The 18290-nt window shown below is 36.6% G+C and overlaps 1 protein-coding gene and 1 pseudogene across 5 annotated transcripts in view; one reads left to right on the top strand and one right to left on the bottom strand.

The window, feature by feature from the left end:
- IMPG2 (interphotoreceptor matrix proteoglycan 2) overlaps positions 1-18290 on the top strand; it is an 87543-nt gene that overhangs the window by 54079 nt on the left and 15174 nt on the right. For all 5 annotated transcript variants that reach the window (XM_007095970.3, XM_042998686.1, XM_042998685.1 and 2 more), the window contains 2 exons: positions 875-960; positions 17761-18064. In XM_007095970.3, coding sequence (XP_007096032.2) covers positions 875-960; positions 17761-18064 — 390 coding nt within the window. The remainder of the gene's footprint in view (positions 1-874; positions 961-17760; positions 18065-18290) is intronic.
- Positions 8738-9695, bottom strand: LOC102958229 (annotated as a pseudogene).

Below are 18290 nucleotides of genomic sequence, written 5' to 3'. Positions count from 1 at the left end.
TGGAGTCTTGTAATTCAGATAGATTGTGTTAATATTGATGCAGGCAGGCTGGGTTCGAGGAGACCAGCCAAGAGAGGGTCCTGCAGGACAAGCCAAGAGGGTCCTTGACTATGCACAGGACAGAAATAAAATGCAAGCCTGCAGGAAGTGAGCAGAGTTATTGAAGATATCTATCTATCTATCTATCTTCATATATATCTACATATATAAATGGAGAGAGAGAGAGAGAGAGAGAGAGAGAGAGGGCATGCAGATATAGATGATGTATCTGGGAGAGTTGGAAAAGGAAAGGAGAGAGTCTTGTCTTTGGGGTCTGGGGTTTTTACTGAGGGTTGTGGTCTGGTGTACATGTTGTCCTCTCAGGCATCCAGGAATCATCTAGAACAAGGACAGGTCCAGGTGTTCTTCATAAGTCACATTCCTTGGAGCCAGGGGGTCTTGGCATTGAGATGTCTAGTACTGGTGGTCTGGAACATGCATATAATGACTTCATCCGGTCATTCTTGTGTGGTCCTTCCTTAGATGTTACCTTTTGTGCTGGAAGGCTCTACAGAAATCGTTAATTCCTTATCCCTCACAAGGAGGACATTCACTATTTGTTCTATAAGGCATGTGTAAAGTGAGGATGTAGGTCGTAGTAAGAATTGAAGCAGGAAAAAGAGCAAGAAGCAAATTTTTATGGAGTCCTTCAGTTTCCCCCTCTCAATATAAGTAAACTCTCTGAATAAAGTAACAGATATTTTCTAAGCAAGTCTGCGTTATCTGCTGTGCCAAGATCTAAACTATAAAATCTAAACTTATTTTTAGTTGTCCCTGAACCTCAAATACAATAGTGTCTCAACTAAAAATGTTTTCTATATTGTTCTTTCTTCAGTGAGAGGGGTTTTACTTCCTGAAACTGAAGACCTAGTTTGGAACACCCAAAGTTCAAGTCTTCAGGCAACCCTACCATCCATTTTGGTAAGTATGTTTCTATGTTTTATGCCCAGAATTAGGCCCTCAAACTTTCTTCTTTGTACACTCACCTGATTACTTTGGCATCATGAATTTCCTGAGCTGTTCCTGTTTCAAACATTTTCTTAAATCATCCTTGGAACATGATTCACAGTTGTCAGCTCCAGAGTCCCAAGTATTGGTTCAGAAAATTTAAGCCTTCTGCAGTGGTTAAATGAAGTCTATGGTGGTTAATTGCCAAGCTCCACATGTGGTATAAAACTTATTTATGGTTTATACTTGTTTGGTAATAATGAAGCTGTAAGTGCCCACTGAGTTGTTCTCTAAAAGTTACTCAGAAATAGTTTTTATAGCTAAGACTATAAATTGAAGTACAAAAGGACAGTATAGATTTGTACTCCAAGGACTGTATTGAAGAAAAATGTTAGACTTTAAGGCATATACAATAGTGTGTGTGTGGAAGAGAAAGAGAAAGAAGAGTGAAAATAACAGCTAGCTGACAAATGACAGGGACTCAACATCAGGCCTCCTTTTAACCTGGATTGAAAACATTCCTATTTGCACAGAAAGAGCATGGAATGAACTTTCCTTTTTGTTCTTACCACACAACTTCCCTAGGTGATCCTCTATCTGCTCCAGATCTTCGCTTGCCACTTCACCTATAGAGAGGCATCTAGTAGAAGAGAAAGTGGCTTCCAGTGTAGTTGAAACAACAACATCACTGACAACTATACAACGACACCACCACCACCACTAGACTAGCTGGTTACAATGCATACATGAATCTTTTGTTATCCCATAGACACAGTAGGGGGGCTCCCTCTACATTCCCTACTCCTACTCTCTTGAGCTTTTTTCTGTCTCATATCAGCTTTTTAAAATATTTGTTTCTTGACTTTAATCCTTCAATGAACATTCATAACGTCTCCCCCAAATTCACTTAACCACTGATATATGCAGCCATTTCTTCTACTCAGCTATTGAGCAACTCAGTTTTGAAATGTGATGTCATTGGAAATAGTCTTTTTACTGAGTTCTATGTTGGAGAAGGAAAGTTAGGGGTTATTGACATTAGAGATTGCATTAGTTGGTGTTTATTTATTCATTCACTGACTCATTCATTCCAGTATATTTATTTTGTGATTTTCATGTGCCAAGTGCTGGGGAAGCTAAGATGAATAAGGGTGTGGGCTTGCCTACAAGAAGTTTTCAGTCTGGTGACAGATGTGTACACAAAGAAGGTGATGCTGTCATAGAAGTCCATTCAGGATGCAGTGGGAGACGATGGTGATTCACTGTGAACATGACATCACTAATCTCCATGCCTTCTAATTATGTTCATCTCAGGCTTCTCTAACCACAGACCTGTGATGATACTGAGAATGATGTTGTAAAGATAGGAGTTTCTATATGAGCCAGAGGTTTGCAAACTGGAGACCAGCCAGCTGGATCCAGCTATAAGCATGTGCTTTGGGATCAGGTTTTTTACAAAGCCAATATTTAGCAATTAGGATATTTTTACAGAAAAATGAAGATTTCTAACCTCTTTTGAAAACCAGGGTGATCTGGTATCATTAGGTTCACGTTCCCCTGTTGCAGAAAAGTGGCTAGGGTTTGGCTAAAAGGGGCTGCCCTTCGATGATGACAAGCACTGACTAACTGGGCTCAGATGTTTATGCATGATGCCTGTAATGTGGTTCCATTTGCGTCAAAGCCAACCCCTCGGGTTTTTGAATAGTGATAACTGTGGGGCATTAAGTAACAATTTGAGGAGACAGTGGAATGTTAATAGATGATAATAAGGCATGAAAAAAAGGATGATTAATTAGAAGTGTGTAGTTATTGGTTTTCCTCCCTCTTTTTTTGGGCAACTGTTAACAAGATTTTGTTCTTTCATAGAAATGAGATTTAAAATATTTTTTTTACAGATTTGATTTTTAGAAATTATTTTAGAGGTAGGATGTTGGGATACTGAATTTGACACCTTTTGGCATCCTGACTTGGAAAATCACATGTTGCACAGTATGCTTTCTATAGCACTAGCAAGCTTTTCATTTGGCATACCCAGAAGTGAAACTGGCCGGTATAAGTTAATATACTACATTGAACTAAAAGAAGAATTCTTGAGTTGAATTTGTTACTATGGGAACATCTATTCCTATGAAAATAAATGAAGTGCTATTACTGGCATGTATATGTCATACCTTTCACAATGTATGACAAAGTTTTATTGCCAAGCCATTTTTTAGGGGGTGCTTATTTGGAGTAGATTAGATGGTCATCCTTATTTAAAAAGTCAAATTGTTTCCTTTCACTTTTTATGTGGTCTACTTGAGACTTGACTTTCATCAAAGATGTTATGTATTGTTTTACTTTTAATTTTTATGGAATGGAAAGGCATTTTATTTGTATATACTGAAATTGTCTATATTGTTTAGGGATTTCTTTTTCATTGAGGGTTGATCTGCTTTCCTAATGTGTGTCTGGTCACAGGAACTGTCTGATAAAACTCAATTTTTTCAGCATGGGATAAAGGGCTTAAGCCATTTCACTTTTTTTACTTTTAAAAAATTTTTAATGTTTATTTATTTTTGAGAAAGAAAGAGTGTGAGTGGGGGGGTTGCAGAGAGAGAGGGAGATGCAGAATCCAAAGCAGGCTCCAGGCTCTGAGCTATCAGTACAGAGCCTGATGCGGGGCTCTAACTTGTGAACCACGAGATCATGACCTGAGCCGAGTTGGATGCTTAAGTGTCTGAGCCACCCAGGCGCCCCAGTAGTTGTATTTTTAATTTTTTAGGAACCTCTGTATTATTGTCCATAATAGCTGTGCCAGTTTATATTCCTACCAATGTGGTAGACATTTGTATGTATCTCTCGGTGAACAGTCTGGAATAGTGGGGAAAGTATGGGGACTGAGAACTCTGGAGACTCAGGAGTGTAATTCTGAATCTTTCCTCTATTTTCTGTGATTGTGGGCATTTCACTTCTATGAACCTCAGTTTCTTTAATAGGCAAGGTTAGACTACACTTGATAGGATGGTATATGATTCTTCTAATTTGCTCTTGAATTCAGTTTGCTAATATTTTGTTGGCAATTTTTGCATCATATTCATCAGGGATATATATTTTTTTGTAGTATCTTTGTATGGTTTTGGTATCAGGGTAATGCTGGCCTTGTAAAATATGTTTGGGAGTGTTCACTCCTGTTTCATTTTTGGGAAGGATTTGAGAAGGGCTGGCATTAATTTTTCTTTAAGTGTTTGGTAGAATTACCAGTGAAACCATCTGGTCCTATATATGTTTGTTAGGTCCATTTGGTCTAAAGTATAGTTCAAGTACATCACTTTTTATTGATTTTTTTCCTCTGGATTATCTAGCCAGTGTTAAAAATGGGGATTTTGCTGTCCCCTATTATTTTTTAATTTATATTTTAGTTGACATACAGTGCAAAATTGGTTTTAAGAGTAGAATTCAGTGATTCATCATTTACATACAACACCCAGTGCTCATCACAACAAGTGCCCTCCTTAATACCCATCACCCATCTAACCCATCTCCCACCCAACTCCCTCCATCAATTCTCAGTTTGTTCTCTGTCATTAAGAGTCTCTTGTGGTTTGTCTCCCTCTGTCCTCTTCTCACGCCACCCATATGTTCATCTGTTTTGTTTCTTAAATTCCACATATTAGTGAAATCATATGGTGTTTGACTTTCTCTTATTGACTTACTTCCCTTAGCATAATAAATTCTAGGATGGACATTTGGGCTCTCTCCATAGTTTGGCTATTGTTGATAATGCTGCTATAGACATGGCCCCTTTGAGCCAGCATGTTTGTATCCTTTGGGTACATACCTAATGGTGCAATGCTGGATCATAGGGTAGTTCTATTTTTAGTTCCTTCAGGAAGCTCCATACTGTTCTCTAGAGTGGCTGCACCAGTTTGCATTCCCACCAACAGGTCCCCTTTCTCTGCATCCTCATCAACACCTGTTGTTTCCTGTGTTGTTAATTTTAGCCATTCTGACAGGTGTGAGATGGTATCTCATTGTGTTTTTGATTTGTATTTCCCTGGTAATAAGTGAGGAAATCTCCTATTATAATATTGTTATATACCTCTCCCTTCAGATCTGTTAATCTTTGCTTTATATATACCAGTGCTTCAATGTTGGGTGCCATTATATCTATAATTGTTATATCCTCTTGATGAATTAACATCTTTATTATTATATAATGACCTTATTGGTCTCTTGTTACAGTTTTTGATTTAAAGTCTATTTTGTCTGATATAAGTATAGCTATGCCTGCTTTCTTTGGTTTTCTATTTGTATGGGATATCTTTTCTTATCCCTTCACTTTGAGCCTTTATGTATATTTAACTGAAGTGAGTCTGTTGTGGTCAGAGTAGAGTTGGGTCTTGTTTCTTATACATTTAGCCACTTTTCACCCTTTGAATGGGGAATTTAGTCCATTTACATTCAGAGTAACTTGATGAGTAAGTACTTATTTCTACCTTGTTAGTGTTTTCTGGCCCTTTTGTAATTCCCTTCTTTCTTTGTTTCTGTCTTGGTGTCTTCCTCTGTGAATTCATTGTTTTCCATAGTGGTAAGCTGTGATTCTCTCTTGTTTTTCTTTTGTGTATCTACTGTAGGTTTTTGCTTTATGGTGACCATAAGGCTTACATAGAACATCTTAGAGATATAGCAGTCTATTTTTATGTTAGTAACTTAACTTTCATGGCATACAAAAACTCTACCCTTTTACTCCCCTCTACTTTTGGTTTTTGATGTTACAATTTAATTCTTTTTATATTGTATTCATTAACAAATTATTATGGCTATAGTTATTTTTAATACTTTTGTCTTTTAACTTTTTTACTATAGTTCAGTGGTTAACACACAATATTACCCACATTACAGTATTTTATTATATACTACTTTACCAGTATGTTGTATATTTTCATATGTTTTCATGTTACTAATTGGCATCTTTTATTTCAGTTTCAGCATTTGTGGTAAAGCAGGTTTAGTAGTAATGAATTCCCTCAACTTTCGTATATCTAGGGATGTCTTTATCTCTCCTTCATTTCTGAAGGGCAGCTTTGTTGGATAAAGTATTCTTGGTTGGCCGTTTACTTCTGTCAGCACTTTGAATATACCATCCCAGTTTGTACTGGCTTTAAATTTTGTGCTGAGAAATCCACTGATAGCATAATGAGGACTCCTATGTAGGTCAGAAGATTTTTTCTCTTGTTGCTTCAAGAGTCTCTCTTTGTCTTAGATTTTTGATGGTTTTATTATAATGTGTCTTGGAGAAGGTCTTTTCAAGTTGAATTTGCTGGAGGTTCTATGAAGGTTATGAACTTGGGTGGTCAAAATCTCCACAGATTTGGGAAATTCTCAGCCATTATTTCATTAAGAAAACTTCCTGGCCCCTTGTCTCTGTTCTCCTGGGACTCCAGTAATTCAGATTGCTCCTTTGACGGTATCTCATTGTTTATGTTTCTCATTGTTTCTGTTACGTAGGTTTTCTTCACTTTTTTCTATTCTTTTTTTTTTCTTCTTTTCTGACTGAATAATTTCAAAGATTTGTTTTCTACTTAACAGATTCTTTCTTCTGTCTGATACATTCTGCTGTTGATGCTATTGTATTTTTCACTTCATTCATTGTATTCTTCAGTTCAGAATTTCTGTTTTGTTCTTTATTATGACTCTTTTTTATGGTTCTTTATTATTATTTATTATTTTTGAGCCAGGGTCTCAGTAGTAATAGAATCACCAAGATAGAGCTATATATAGGTTTAAGGGAGTAAAAAAAGGAATGTTGAGGTATGCAGAGACTAGTAGTTAGAAGCCATTACCATCTATTGGATTTAGGCCAAGGGGAGAAAACTGTTACCAGATCCCAGTGATAGCTTAAGCTGTAATTGTAGAGGGATACAGCTATTGTAAGAGACACATTATTGGAGGGAGCAGGGAAGAATTAGCCCAACCTCTCACTTTTCTTATCCTTTGATTGTCTGCTTGTGCATCCCATTGAATAAACTCAAACAGAAGAGAGTTGGTAAAAAAGCAGGGATGATAAAATTATCAGGAGTCAGCTTCCCAGGGAAGAAAGCAGGGAAGAGAAGAATCTGGGGTGGTGGCAACAAAGAATAAGCAGCATGATGGGCCACTTAAAATAGGACCTGATTAAAACAGCACAGACAGACAGAAAGTGATTGTTTCACTGAGTTCCACAAAAGAAAATAAGTTTACTTGGCAGAAATAGTTAAGAATAGTTAGTTTAGAAATAGTAGGTGAAACTGAGGGGATATGTACATATACCCAATGACCTTCTGTTATTATCTATTTGGTGCATTTGTCACTAGGAGAAGGGATAAGTCGGGATGTACCCAGTGATTTCTTGCATCATGTTCCCTCCCTTATGATTGGAAGAATGTGTTATCCTAAAGCTTCCTCACATAGACCTTTGATGGATGGACAAGAGGAAGCGTAGGCAGAACATAAATGACTAATTAGGTCATAACATTGGGTTGAATCCCTCCTTAGGCCAGTAAGTTCTGTTTCATTTCATGGTCATAGACTGAGCTATAATTAACCACATTAATGTATGCTTTTGTTTAAAAAGTGTATTAGGCTTGACAGTGTATGTCAGTGAATATTCACCACCACTGTTTAGGAATCTCTGGAGGAAGGGGGGCCAGTTTTTTATTTTTTTATTTTTCATGGGCTTCATTTTATTCATATCTATTCCATGAATTCTAGTCTTTAGATGGGTTTATGTGTATGGGAATTTTTTAAATTGAAGTATAATTGACATGCAATTTTGTATTAGTTTCATGTGTACAGTATAGTGATTATATGTTTGTATGCATTGTGATTTTATTACCAAAGTAGTTCTAGTTACTGTCATCATACAAAATTAATACAATATTATTGACTATATTCCCCTTGCTGTACTTTACAACCCCATAACTTATTTATTTTATAACTAGAAGTTTGTACTTCTTGATGCCCTTTACCCATTTTGTCTTCCTCCTCCAACCCCCTTTCCCATGGCAATCACTGTTCTGTTTTCTGTATATATGAGTCTGGGTTTTGGTTGTTTGCTATTTTGTGTTTTAGATTCTATTTATAAGTGAAATCATGCAGTATTTGTCTTTCTCTGTCTGACTCATTTCACTTAGCATGATAGCCTCAAGGTCCATCCATGTTGTCACAAATGGCAAGACCTCGTTCTTTTTTATGACTGAGTAGTATTCCATTGTATATACACACCACATCTTTATCCATTCATTGATTGATGGACATATCTTGGCTTGTAGGTTGTTTCCATATCTTGGCTTTTGTAAATAATGCTGAAGTAAACTTAGGGGTGCATATATCTTTTTGAGTTAGTGTTTTTGTTTTCTTTGGTTAGATACCCAGAAGTAGAATGCTAGATCATGTGGTAGGTCTAGTTTTAATTTCTTGAGGAAACTCTATACTATTTTCCATGATGGCTGTACCAGTTTACATTCCCACCAATATGCACATGTTCCCTTTTCTCTACACCCTCGCAAACACCTGTTGTTTTTTGTCCTTTTGATTTTAGCCATTCTTACAGGTGTGAGGTGATATCTCATTGTGGTTTTGATTTGCAGTTCCTTGATAATTAGTAATATTGAGCATGTTTTCATGTGTTTGTTGGCTATTTGTCTGTCTTCTTTGAAAAAATGTCTATTTAGATATCTGTCCATTAAAAAAATGGATCAGTTATTTAATTAGGTTCTTTGTAAGAAATTTAAAACATCAATTTATGAGGAAAAACTCTGTTTGTGAGAGAAAACATAGAGCAGAGGTAGCCCTGAAGCTGAGGAACAGCTTTGATTTTTGGCAGAATTTATGAGTCTACAGCTTTCTGATCAACCTTGTGCTGTTCTGTCATCTCATATTTCTCTTTCTCCATGTTTAAGATCTCACCTTACCAGTGTCTGGGTTTACACACTTTTTTTTTTCTTGAAGTAAGCATCAGTGAGATGTTTTGGTGAGATGTTTTGGGATTTGCACACTGCTGATATGAATTTTTGTGGAGGTGGCAATGACAAGTTTCTGATGTGTTCTACACCGAGGACCTTGATTGAGGGCCAGAAGTCCAGTCACAAGTACTAAGCCACTGCTCAGTTGCTTCTGGAAAATCACCCTCTTGCCTCTGTGGCACCCAGTAAGGATGAACAAATGGTCCCAGGAATGATGGTAGCTCATAGTTTTCTCACATGCTGACTGAAAGGTTTTGTTTTTTTTGTGTTTTTTTTTTTTTTGCTGTGGCTCAATAGCTTTTGAGGCACATCTTCAGTAGGGTAATACCTAGGCATTTTGTGAAGTTTAACCACTCAGGTACCACAATTCTTGTCACCACCAACTGGTTTTGTGACAATAGCAAGAAGCTTCTCCTTCTTTTTCTTTTCAACCTGGATTTAGCTGCTAAATACTTCCTCTTATAAATGGCCTTTCTGGAGTACATAGCTAATCAGGAATATCTGCCACTTGCTCTGATGAGGACAGGGTTTCACCTTCAGAGGGGCTTCCCCTTCTTTGGAGTTTTAGCATTGAGATTACCCTTCTTAACCTGCCACCAGCATCAGCCTTCTTGGCTTCACGTTTCTTCTACTTAGTATCTGGCTTCTCAGCTTTTTCACCTGCCATCTTGCAAGATGGGAAAGAATGATCTCTGTCCATTTTTAAAATCAAATTGTAAATTTTGTTACTGAATTGTATGAGGACTTTATATATTTTGGATATTAACCCATTATTGAATATATGATTTGCAAACATCTTTTCCCATTCAATAGATTGCCTTTTCATTTTGTTGATGGTTTCTTCACTGTACGGAAGCTTTTCAGTTTGATATAATCTCATTTGTTTATTTTTGTTGCCCCTGCCTTTGGAGCCAGATCCAAAACTTATTGCTAAGATCATTGTCAAGGAGCTTACTGCCTATGTTTTCTTCTAGGAGTTTTATGGTTTCAGGTCTTAGACTTAAGTCTTTAATCATTTTGAGTTAATTTCTATATACGGTATTAGTGGTCCAGTTTCATTGTGTGTGTGTGTGTGTGTGTGTGTGTGTGTGTGTGTGTGTGTGTAGCTGTCCCATTTTCCTAGCATCATTTGTTGAAGAAACAGTACTTTCCTCATTGTATATTCTTGCTTTCTATGTCATAAATCATTGACTATATGTGCATGAGTTTATTTCTGGGCTGTGTCTTCTTTTCCATTGATTTATGTGTCTGTTTTTATGCCAATACTATACTGTTTTGATTATTATAGCTTCGTAGTATGGTGAACTCAGAGAGTGTGATACCTCTGACTTTGTTCTTTCTCAAGATTACTTTGCCTATTTTGGGGGTCTTTTGTGGTTCCGTACAAATTTTAGAATTATTTTTTCTAGTTTCGTGAAAAATACCATTGAAATTTTGATATGGATTACATTGAATCTGTGTAGATTACTTTGGGTCATTTGGACATTTTAATATTAATTCTTCCAATCTAGGAGCATGGAATGTCTTTCCATTTATTGTGTCTTTAGTTTCTTTTCATCAATGTCTTACAGTTTTCAGTGTGCAGGTCTTTCACCTCCTTCAGTAAATTTATTCCTGGGTATTTTATTCTTTTTGATACAATTGTAAATGATTATTTTCTTTATTTTAAGATAATTTTCATGATTTTTTCTGATAGTTTATTAGTGTATAAAAATGCGACAGATTTTTGTATATTAATTTTGTATCCTGCAACTTTACTGAGCTCATTTATTAGCTCTAACATTTTTTTGTGTGGATTCTTTTGGGGTTTTTATATGTAGTATCATGTCCATCTGCAAATGGTGACAATTCACTTTTTTAATTTCCATTTTGGTTGTCCTTTATTTCTTTTTCTTGCCAAGTTGCCAAGTTGTATTTTCAATGCAATGTTGAATAAAAGTGGCAAGAGTGGGCATCTTTGTCTTGTTCCTGATCTTATAGGAAGTGCTTTAAGCTATTCATTGTTGAGTATGACATTAGCTATGGGGTTTTAATATATGGCTTTTATTATGTTGAGGTATGTGCCATCTATACCCATTTTGTTGAGATTTTTTATCATAAATGAATGCTGAATTTTGTCAAAAGCTTTTCCTGCATCTATTGAGATGATCACATAATTTTTATCTTTCATTTTGTTAATGTGTTGTATCACATTGATTGATTTACAGATGTTGAACCATTCTTGCATCTCTGTAATAAAGCCTACTTGATTATGGTATATGATCTTTTTAATGTATTGTTGAATTTGGTTTGCTAATATTTTTTGAAGATTTTTGCATCTATAGTCATTAGGAACATTGACCTGTGATTTTATTTTTTTGTAGTGACCTTGTCTGGTTTTGGTATCATGGTAATGCTAATCTCATTAAATAAGTGTGGAAGCATTTCTTCCTTTTCAGATTTTTGGAAGAACTTGAAAAGGATAGGTATCAAATCTTTTTTTTTGTTTTGCATGTTTAGTAGAATTTATCAGTGAGACAATCTGGTCCTGGATTTTTGTTGGGAAGTTTTTTATTCAATCTCCTAACTAGTAATTGGTTTATTCATATTCTCTGTTTCTTCTCGATTTAATCTTGGTAGATTCTATGTTGTTAGAATGTCTCCATATCTTGTAGGTTGTCTAATTGTTGGCATACAACTGTTCATAGTAGTTTCTTAGGATCCTTCATATTTCTGTGGTATCATTTGTAACTTCTCTTTTATTTCTGTTTTTTTTTTTGTATTTGAGTCTCTATTTTTTTCCTTGGTGAATCTAGCTAAAGGTTTTTCACTTTTGTTTATCTTTTTGAAGAAACAGTTCTTAGTTTCATTGATCTTTTTTTGTCTTTTTAGTCTTCATTTCATTAATTTCCACTCTGATTTTTATTTCCTTCCTTCTACTGACTTTTGTTGTTGTTGTTCTTTTTCTGTTTCCTTTAGGTATAAAGGAAATTTGTTTGAAGTTTTTCTTGCTTTTTGAGATAGATCTCTTGCTGTGAACTTGTCTCTTACAACCACTTTTGCTGCACCCCAGAGATTTTTGTGTAATGTATTTTTGTTTTCATTTGTCTGTAGGTATTTTTTCATTTCTCCTTTTATTTCTTTTATTTCTTTGATGATCCTTTGGCTATTCAGAAGCATGTTGTTTAATCTCTTTGTTTTTTACCATTTTCTTTCTGTAATTGATATCTATTTTCACACCATTGTGGTCAGAAAAGATGTTTTATATGATTTCAATCTTCTTGAATTTATTGAGTTGTTTCATGGCCCAACATGTGATCTGTCCTGGAAAACATTCCAGATGCATGAGAAGAATGTGTATTTTGCTGCTTTTGGATGGAATGTTCCGTATGTATATATTTTAAGTCTATATGGTGTAATATGTCATTTAAATCCAGTGTTTCACTGTTGATTTTATGTCTGGATGCTCTATCCATTGGTAAGTGAGGTATTAAAGTCTCTACCTATTTTTGTATTTCTGTCAATTTTTCCCTTTAGGCGTGTTAATATTTGCTTTATGTATTTTGGTCCTCCTATGTTCGGTGCATATGTATTTATAAATGTTATAGCTCCTGGTTGGATTGACCCCTTTATCATTATGAGTGATGAGTATATCTGTACCAGATTTCTTTTTGTTTTCATTTGCATGGGATATCTTTTTCTATCCCTTCACTTTCAGCCTTTGCATGTCCTTACTTCGGAAATGAATCTCTTGTGGGCAGCATATAGATGAGCCATGTGTATTAATCCATTCAGCCACTCTTTGTCTTTTGATTAGAAGATCTAGTCCATTTATATGTAATTATTGATAGGTATCTACTTTTGCTACTTTGTTAATTTGTTTTCTGACTTTTTTTGTAGTTTATTCTGTCCCTTTCTTCTTTTTCTCTCTTCACTTGTGGTTTGATAACCTTCCTTAGTATTGCATTTAGATTCCTTTCTAATTTTCTTTTGTGTATTTACTACAAGTTTTTGCTTTGTGATTACCATGAGATTCACATATCTTATATATAACAGTCCATTTTAATTTGATAGCAACTTAAATTTGAATACATTTCAACACTCTACATTTTTAACCTCCCCCCATGTTTTTTTTTAATGTTTATTTATTTATTTTGAATAAGAGCAAGCCTGACTGGGGAAGGAAAAGAGAAAGGGAGAGAGAGAATCTGAGCCTGACTCAGGCTTGATCTCACAACCATGAGATTATGACCTGAGCTGAAATCAAGAGTCGGATGCTTAACCAACTGAGCCACCCAGACGCCCCTGTTTTATGTTTTTGATGTCATATTTTACATCTTTTTATGTCATATGTCCCTTAACTGATTATTGCAGTTTTAGTTAATTTTACTACATTTGTCTTTTGACCTTTATGCTAGCTTTATAATTGATTAACCCATTACTTTTATAATATGTTTAACTTTTCCTATGAGACTTTTACTTTTGCATGTTTTCTTGTCATTAATCAGTTCCATTGCTTTTCTACGGAAAGAAGTCTGTTTAATATTTCTTGTAAGGCCTGTTTAGTGGTGATGAACTGCCTTAGCTTTTGCTTATCTGAAAAACTCTCTCTTTACATCTTTCTGAATGATAATCTCACTGTAGTTGGGTATTCTTTCCTTTCAGTACTTTGAAAATTCCATGCCACTACTTTCTGGCTTGCAGTGTTTCTGCTGAAAAATCTGCTGACAGCCTTATGGGATTTCCCTTGCACATAAGTTTTTTTTTTTTTTTTTTTTTTCCTTGTGCTGCATTTAGGAGTATCTCTTTGTCTTTACCTTTTGACATTTTAATTATAGTGTGTCTTGGTGTAGATTGCTTTGGATTCATCTTTTTTGGAACTCTCTGTGCTTCCTGGACTTGGATGTCTGTTTCCTTCCCAGATTAGGGAATTTTTCAGCCATTATTTATTTAGATAAGTTTTCTGCCTCTTTTTCTCTCTCTTCTCTTTCTGAGACCTCTATAATGTGTATATTATTCCATTTGATGTTGTTCCATAAGTCCCTTAAGGCATTGTCACTTGTTAAAATTATTTTTTCTTTCTGCTGCTCTGTCTGGGTGAGTTTCATTGCTTTGTTTTCTAGCTTGTTGATCTGTGTTTTTCTGCTTCTTCCAGTCTGCTGTTGAAACCCTCTAATGTACTTTTTAGTGCAGTTATTGTATCCTTCAGTTCTGTGATTTATGTTTGGTACTTTCTTATATTTTCTCTTTGTTGAAGTGCTTGCTGTGCACATCCCTTATACTTCCAAGTTTGGTAAGCACCTTTATGAACATTATTTTGAGTTATTTATTAAGTAGATTACTTATCCCTATTTCATTAAGGTCTTTTTCTGATGTTTTCTCTTGTTCTTTCACTTGGAACATATTCCTCTGTCCCCTCATTTTGTCTGATTCTTTGTGTTTGTTTTCTATGTATTAGATGAAACAGCTACCTCCCTGAGTCTTGTAGGAGTGGTCTTAAGTAGTGATTTTATCCGTGGGGGCCAGAAGCACAGTCCCCTCTGGCCACCAGAGCCAGGTGCTCCATGGATATCCCCTCTGTGTGCATGTGCTGGGCTGTAGTGTGGGGAGTGGGTGGGTGGGGTTCTTTCCCAGGCTGTCGGTGACATATTTTTGGCAGGGGTCGGGTCATGGTGCTCTCCTCAGTGGCTGTATTGGGGGCGTGGGGGAAGATGTAGCACTTGCCTGGCTGGCTATGGCTCAGCTGTGGCACGGGGTGTGGGGTGATGTTTGCCTGCCTGGCTGTGATGTTCCTGTGGTGTGGGATGGGAGCCCCACATGTGCTGGCAGTGTGGAGGGAGGTTGCCAAAATGGCACTCACCAGCACTGGCGTTAGTAAGGTAGAGTAAGATTGCAAAAATGGCATCTACAGTGCTTCTGTCCTTAGAGAAAGCTCTAACAGGTCCCTTCTTTTTGGCAGTTACTTTAAGAGTAGTGTGTCTCCTTTACACATGATTTAGGTGCTTTTCAAACTTCTTTTAATACCATAAGATCTAGTAATTCCACTACTGGTTATTTACTCAAAGAAAATGAAAACACTAATTAAAAAAGATACATGTGCTCCTATGTTTAAGATATGGAAGCAACCTAAGTAGGCCATTGATAGATGAATAAAGAAGATGTGGTGTGTGTGTGTGTGTATGTATATATATATATATATATATATATATATATATATATATATACACAATGGAATATTATTCTGCCATAAAAAGAATGAGATCTCGCCATTTTCAACAACATGGATGGACCTAGTGGGTATTATGCTAAGTGAAGTAAGTCAGACAGAGAAAAGCAAATAACCGTATAATTTCACTTTATGTGGAATCTAAAAAAAACAAAACAAACACATACACATGCAAATGAACAAATAAACAAAAACAGAAATAGATCCATAAACACAGAGAACAAGCTGATGATTATCAGAGGAGAGGGTGGTGGGGTTATGGGTGGTTATCAGAGAGAAGGGGAGTAGGAGGTACAGGTTTCCAGCTATGGAGTGAATGAGTCATGGGGATGAAAGGTACAGCATAGGGATTATCGTCAATGATATTATAATAGCATTCTGTGGTGATAGATGGTAGCTATACTTGTGGTGAACATAGCATAATGTATAGAGTTGTAGAATCACTATGTTGTACACCTAAAACGAATATAACATTGTGTATCAACTCTACTTCAGTTAAAAACTCTCTTTGAAACAAACAAACAAACAAACAAGCAAACAGATATTGCTGCTTTTGCTCTGGGTTCTGGGGCGAGTAAGTCTGTGAGTGAGTCCTTTAAGGGCAGGTTTTTCATTCCCTATAGTTCTGGACATGGTCCCTGTTGGTTTTATGCTTGGAGGCCTGGTCTCAGGGGTGCAGGACTGAAGGGTTGAGGTGTCTGATATGGAGCACAAACTCCTTGCTCCTCAGGGAAAAGTTCCATGTTGGTGAGATTTCATTCTGATTGTGGATTGCAAGTCTTTGGGTGGGTTTTGGTGAAAGCATATCTCTGCCTCTCCTATCCAACTCAGTGTGGCCCTTTTATCTTTTGTTGTGGAGATGCTGTCCACCTAGTTTTCAGGACTTTTTCAGAGGAAAATTTTCCATATGAAGCTATATGTTTGTTGTGTATATAGGTGAAGGTATATTCAGTATCTTCTGATGCTGACATCTTGAACCCAACACCAGGAGGTTTCTTAAGGGATCTATCTCACGAGAAATATAACAATTCAACAGTGAAAGAAGTATTTTAGAAATCCAGCCTGTAATACTGTAGCCAGAATATGGTCAGCCTGTATCTTCTACTGGGGAGCTCTTAAAAGTACCATGCCGGGGCGCCTGGGTGGCTCAGTCGGTTAAGCGTCCGACTTCAGCTCAGGTCACGATCTCGCGGTCCGTGAGTTCGAGCCCCGCGTCAGGCTCTGGGCTGATGGCTCAGAGCCTGGAGCCTGCTTCCGATTCTGTGTCTCCCTCTCTCTCTGCTCCTCCCCCATTCATGCTCTGTCTCTCTCTGTCTCAAAAATAAATAAAACGTTAAAAAAAAAAAAAAGTACCATGTCTAGGTCCTATCCTCAACCAATTAAGTTGGAATCTCTAGGGCGTGAGGCCTGGACATTGGTGCATTTTTTTGTTTTTTGTTTTTTAATTGAGAGAGAGAGAGAGAGAGAGAGAGAGGGAGAGAGAGAGGAAGGGGGGAGAGAGAGAGAGAGAGAGAGAGAGAGAGAGAGAGAGAGAGAGAGAGAGAGAACACCCAAGCAGGCTCTGCACTGTTAGCCCAGAGCCCCATGTGGGATTAATCTCAGGAACTGTGAGATCATAACCTGAGTTGAAATCAAGAGTCAGGCATTTAACCAACTGAGTCACCCAGGTGCCCTGGTGTTTTTAAAACGGTTTCATGTGATTTTAATGTTATTTAGGGTAGAGAATGATTGTTCTTTTCTATTTTCCTTTTTCAGTTTTTGCCCAGGAAATATTTCATGAATTTCTTCTATACATATAGCACTTCTTATTTTTTGTTTTTTAGAAGTAAGCATAGATTGAAGTATATAAACTCCCACGAAATGCCATGGTCATTTTACCCATTAGCATCACATCTAAACTTTTCTGCATAGACTTATCTTCATATGATTAAATAATTAGCATGTTCAAGGATTGTGTTTCTGTCTACTTTTCTATCCCGGAAGTTATTAATACTATATTACTACATTAGTAAAAAGTCACTAGAAAGAGAAAATTGTATTTTTTAAGTGAGGTGCCATTTCGTAGATGTTGATGTTCTTTCGAGGTAGCAAGACCACATTTTGATGTGGTGACATTTCATATCAAAACAAAAAACCTTAAGTAAATATTTCTAATTGTTCTTTCCTGCTGTAGGCAATGTGCTTAGGTTTTTGACATCAAATTACAGAGAATAGTAATTTTGTATATAGAGTATTTAAGCTAATAAGACAGAGTAAGGGACCATCTAAAGCAAGAGAAATATTTTTTCTCACAAATTCATTTTGGAATCTTTTAAATATGGTATCTCATCTCTCCCCAATTTACGATGAGTTTCAAGAGGTACGTGGTTTTTCCCTAGAGTTTTCAAATAGTGTGTGGTTGAATAGGGGTTTGATTAGAGATCTGTTTGATTGGAGAACCCATGTCCCCACCCCCTCCCCACCAATATTACATTGTCTATGTGTCCCTAGAAAACCTGGGAATGTTACACATAGGTGATATTTGAAATCATTTTTGTGTGTTTCTTTTATCTATGATATGATTTAGCCTTTTTTTCCCCCCAGGATAATACCCTTCAAGCTGAATGGCCCTCAGCAGATGAATCCACCACCAGCAGTATTTCACCACTTGATTTCAGCTCTGGTCCTCCCTCAACCAATGGCAGGGAACTCTGGTCAGAAAGCCCTTTGGGTGATTTAGTGTCTACACCCGAATTAGCCTTTCCCGCGAAGGTGGGCCTCAGTTCTTCCCCAGAGGTTTTAGAGGTTAGCAGCTTGACTCTTCATTCTGTCACCCCAGCAGTGCTTCAGACTGGCTTGCCTGTGGTTTCTAAGGAAGGAACTTCTGGATCTCACATATTAGAAGATGGTAAGTGATTCTAATCACTTTTCATACTTTTTTACTTTATTATATCAGATGACAAAGGTTTTGAAGAAAGAATGCCACTAAGGCTAATAGAGAAGCATGGTAACATCTATTAGGAGGAAATATCTTGGAAAAGCTGTGTGAGAGAGGAAACAATCAGATTTAATTGGTTGGAATGGAGATTCCAAATAGGTAAATAACAAGACATGAACTTGGTGGGGTGGGGGTG

The sequence above is a fragment of the Panthera tigris genome, chromosome C2 (assembly GCF_018350195.1).
Source record: "Panthera tigris isolate Pti1 chromosome C2, P.tigris_Pti1_mat1.1, whole genome shotgun sequence".
Classification (NCBI taxonomy): domain Eukaryota; kingdom Metazoa; phylum Chordata; class Mammalia; order Carnivora; family Felidae; genus Panthera; species Panthera tigris.
Note: the sequence above shows the minus strand (reverse complement) of the source record. Positions and strands in the feature narration are given on the sequence as shown.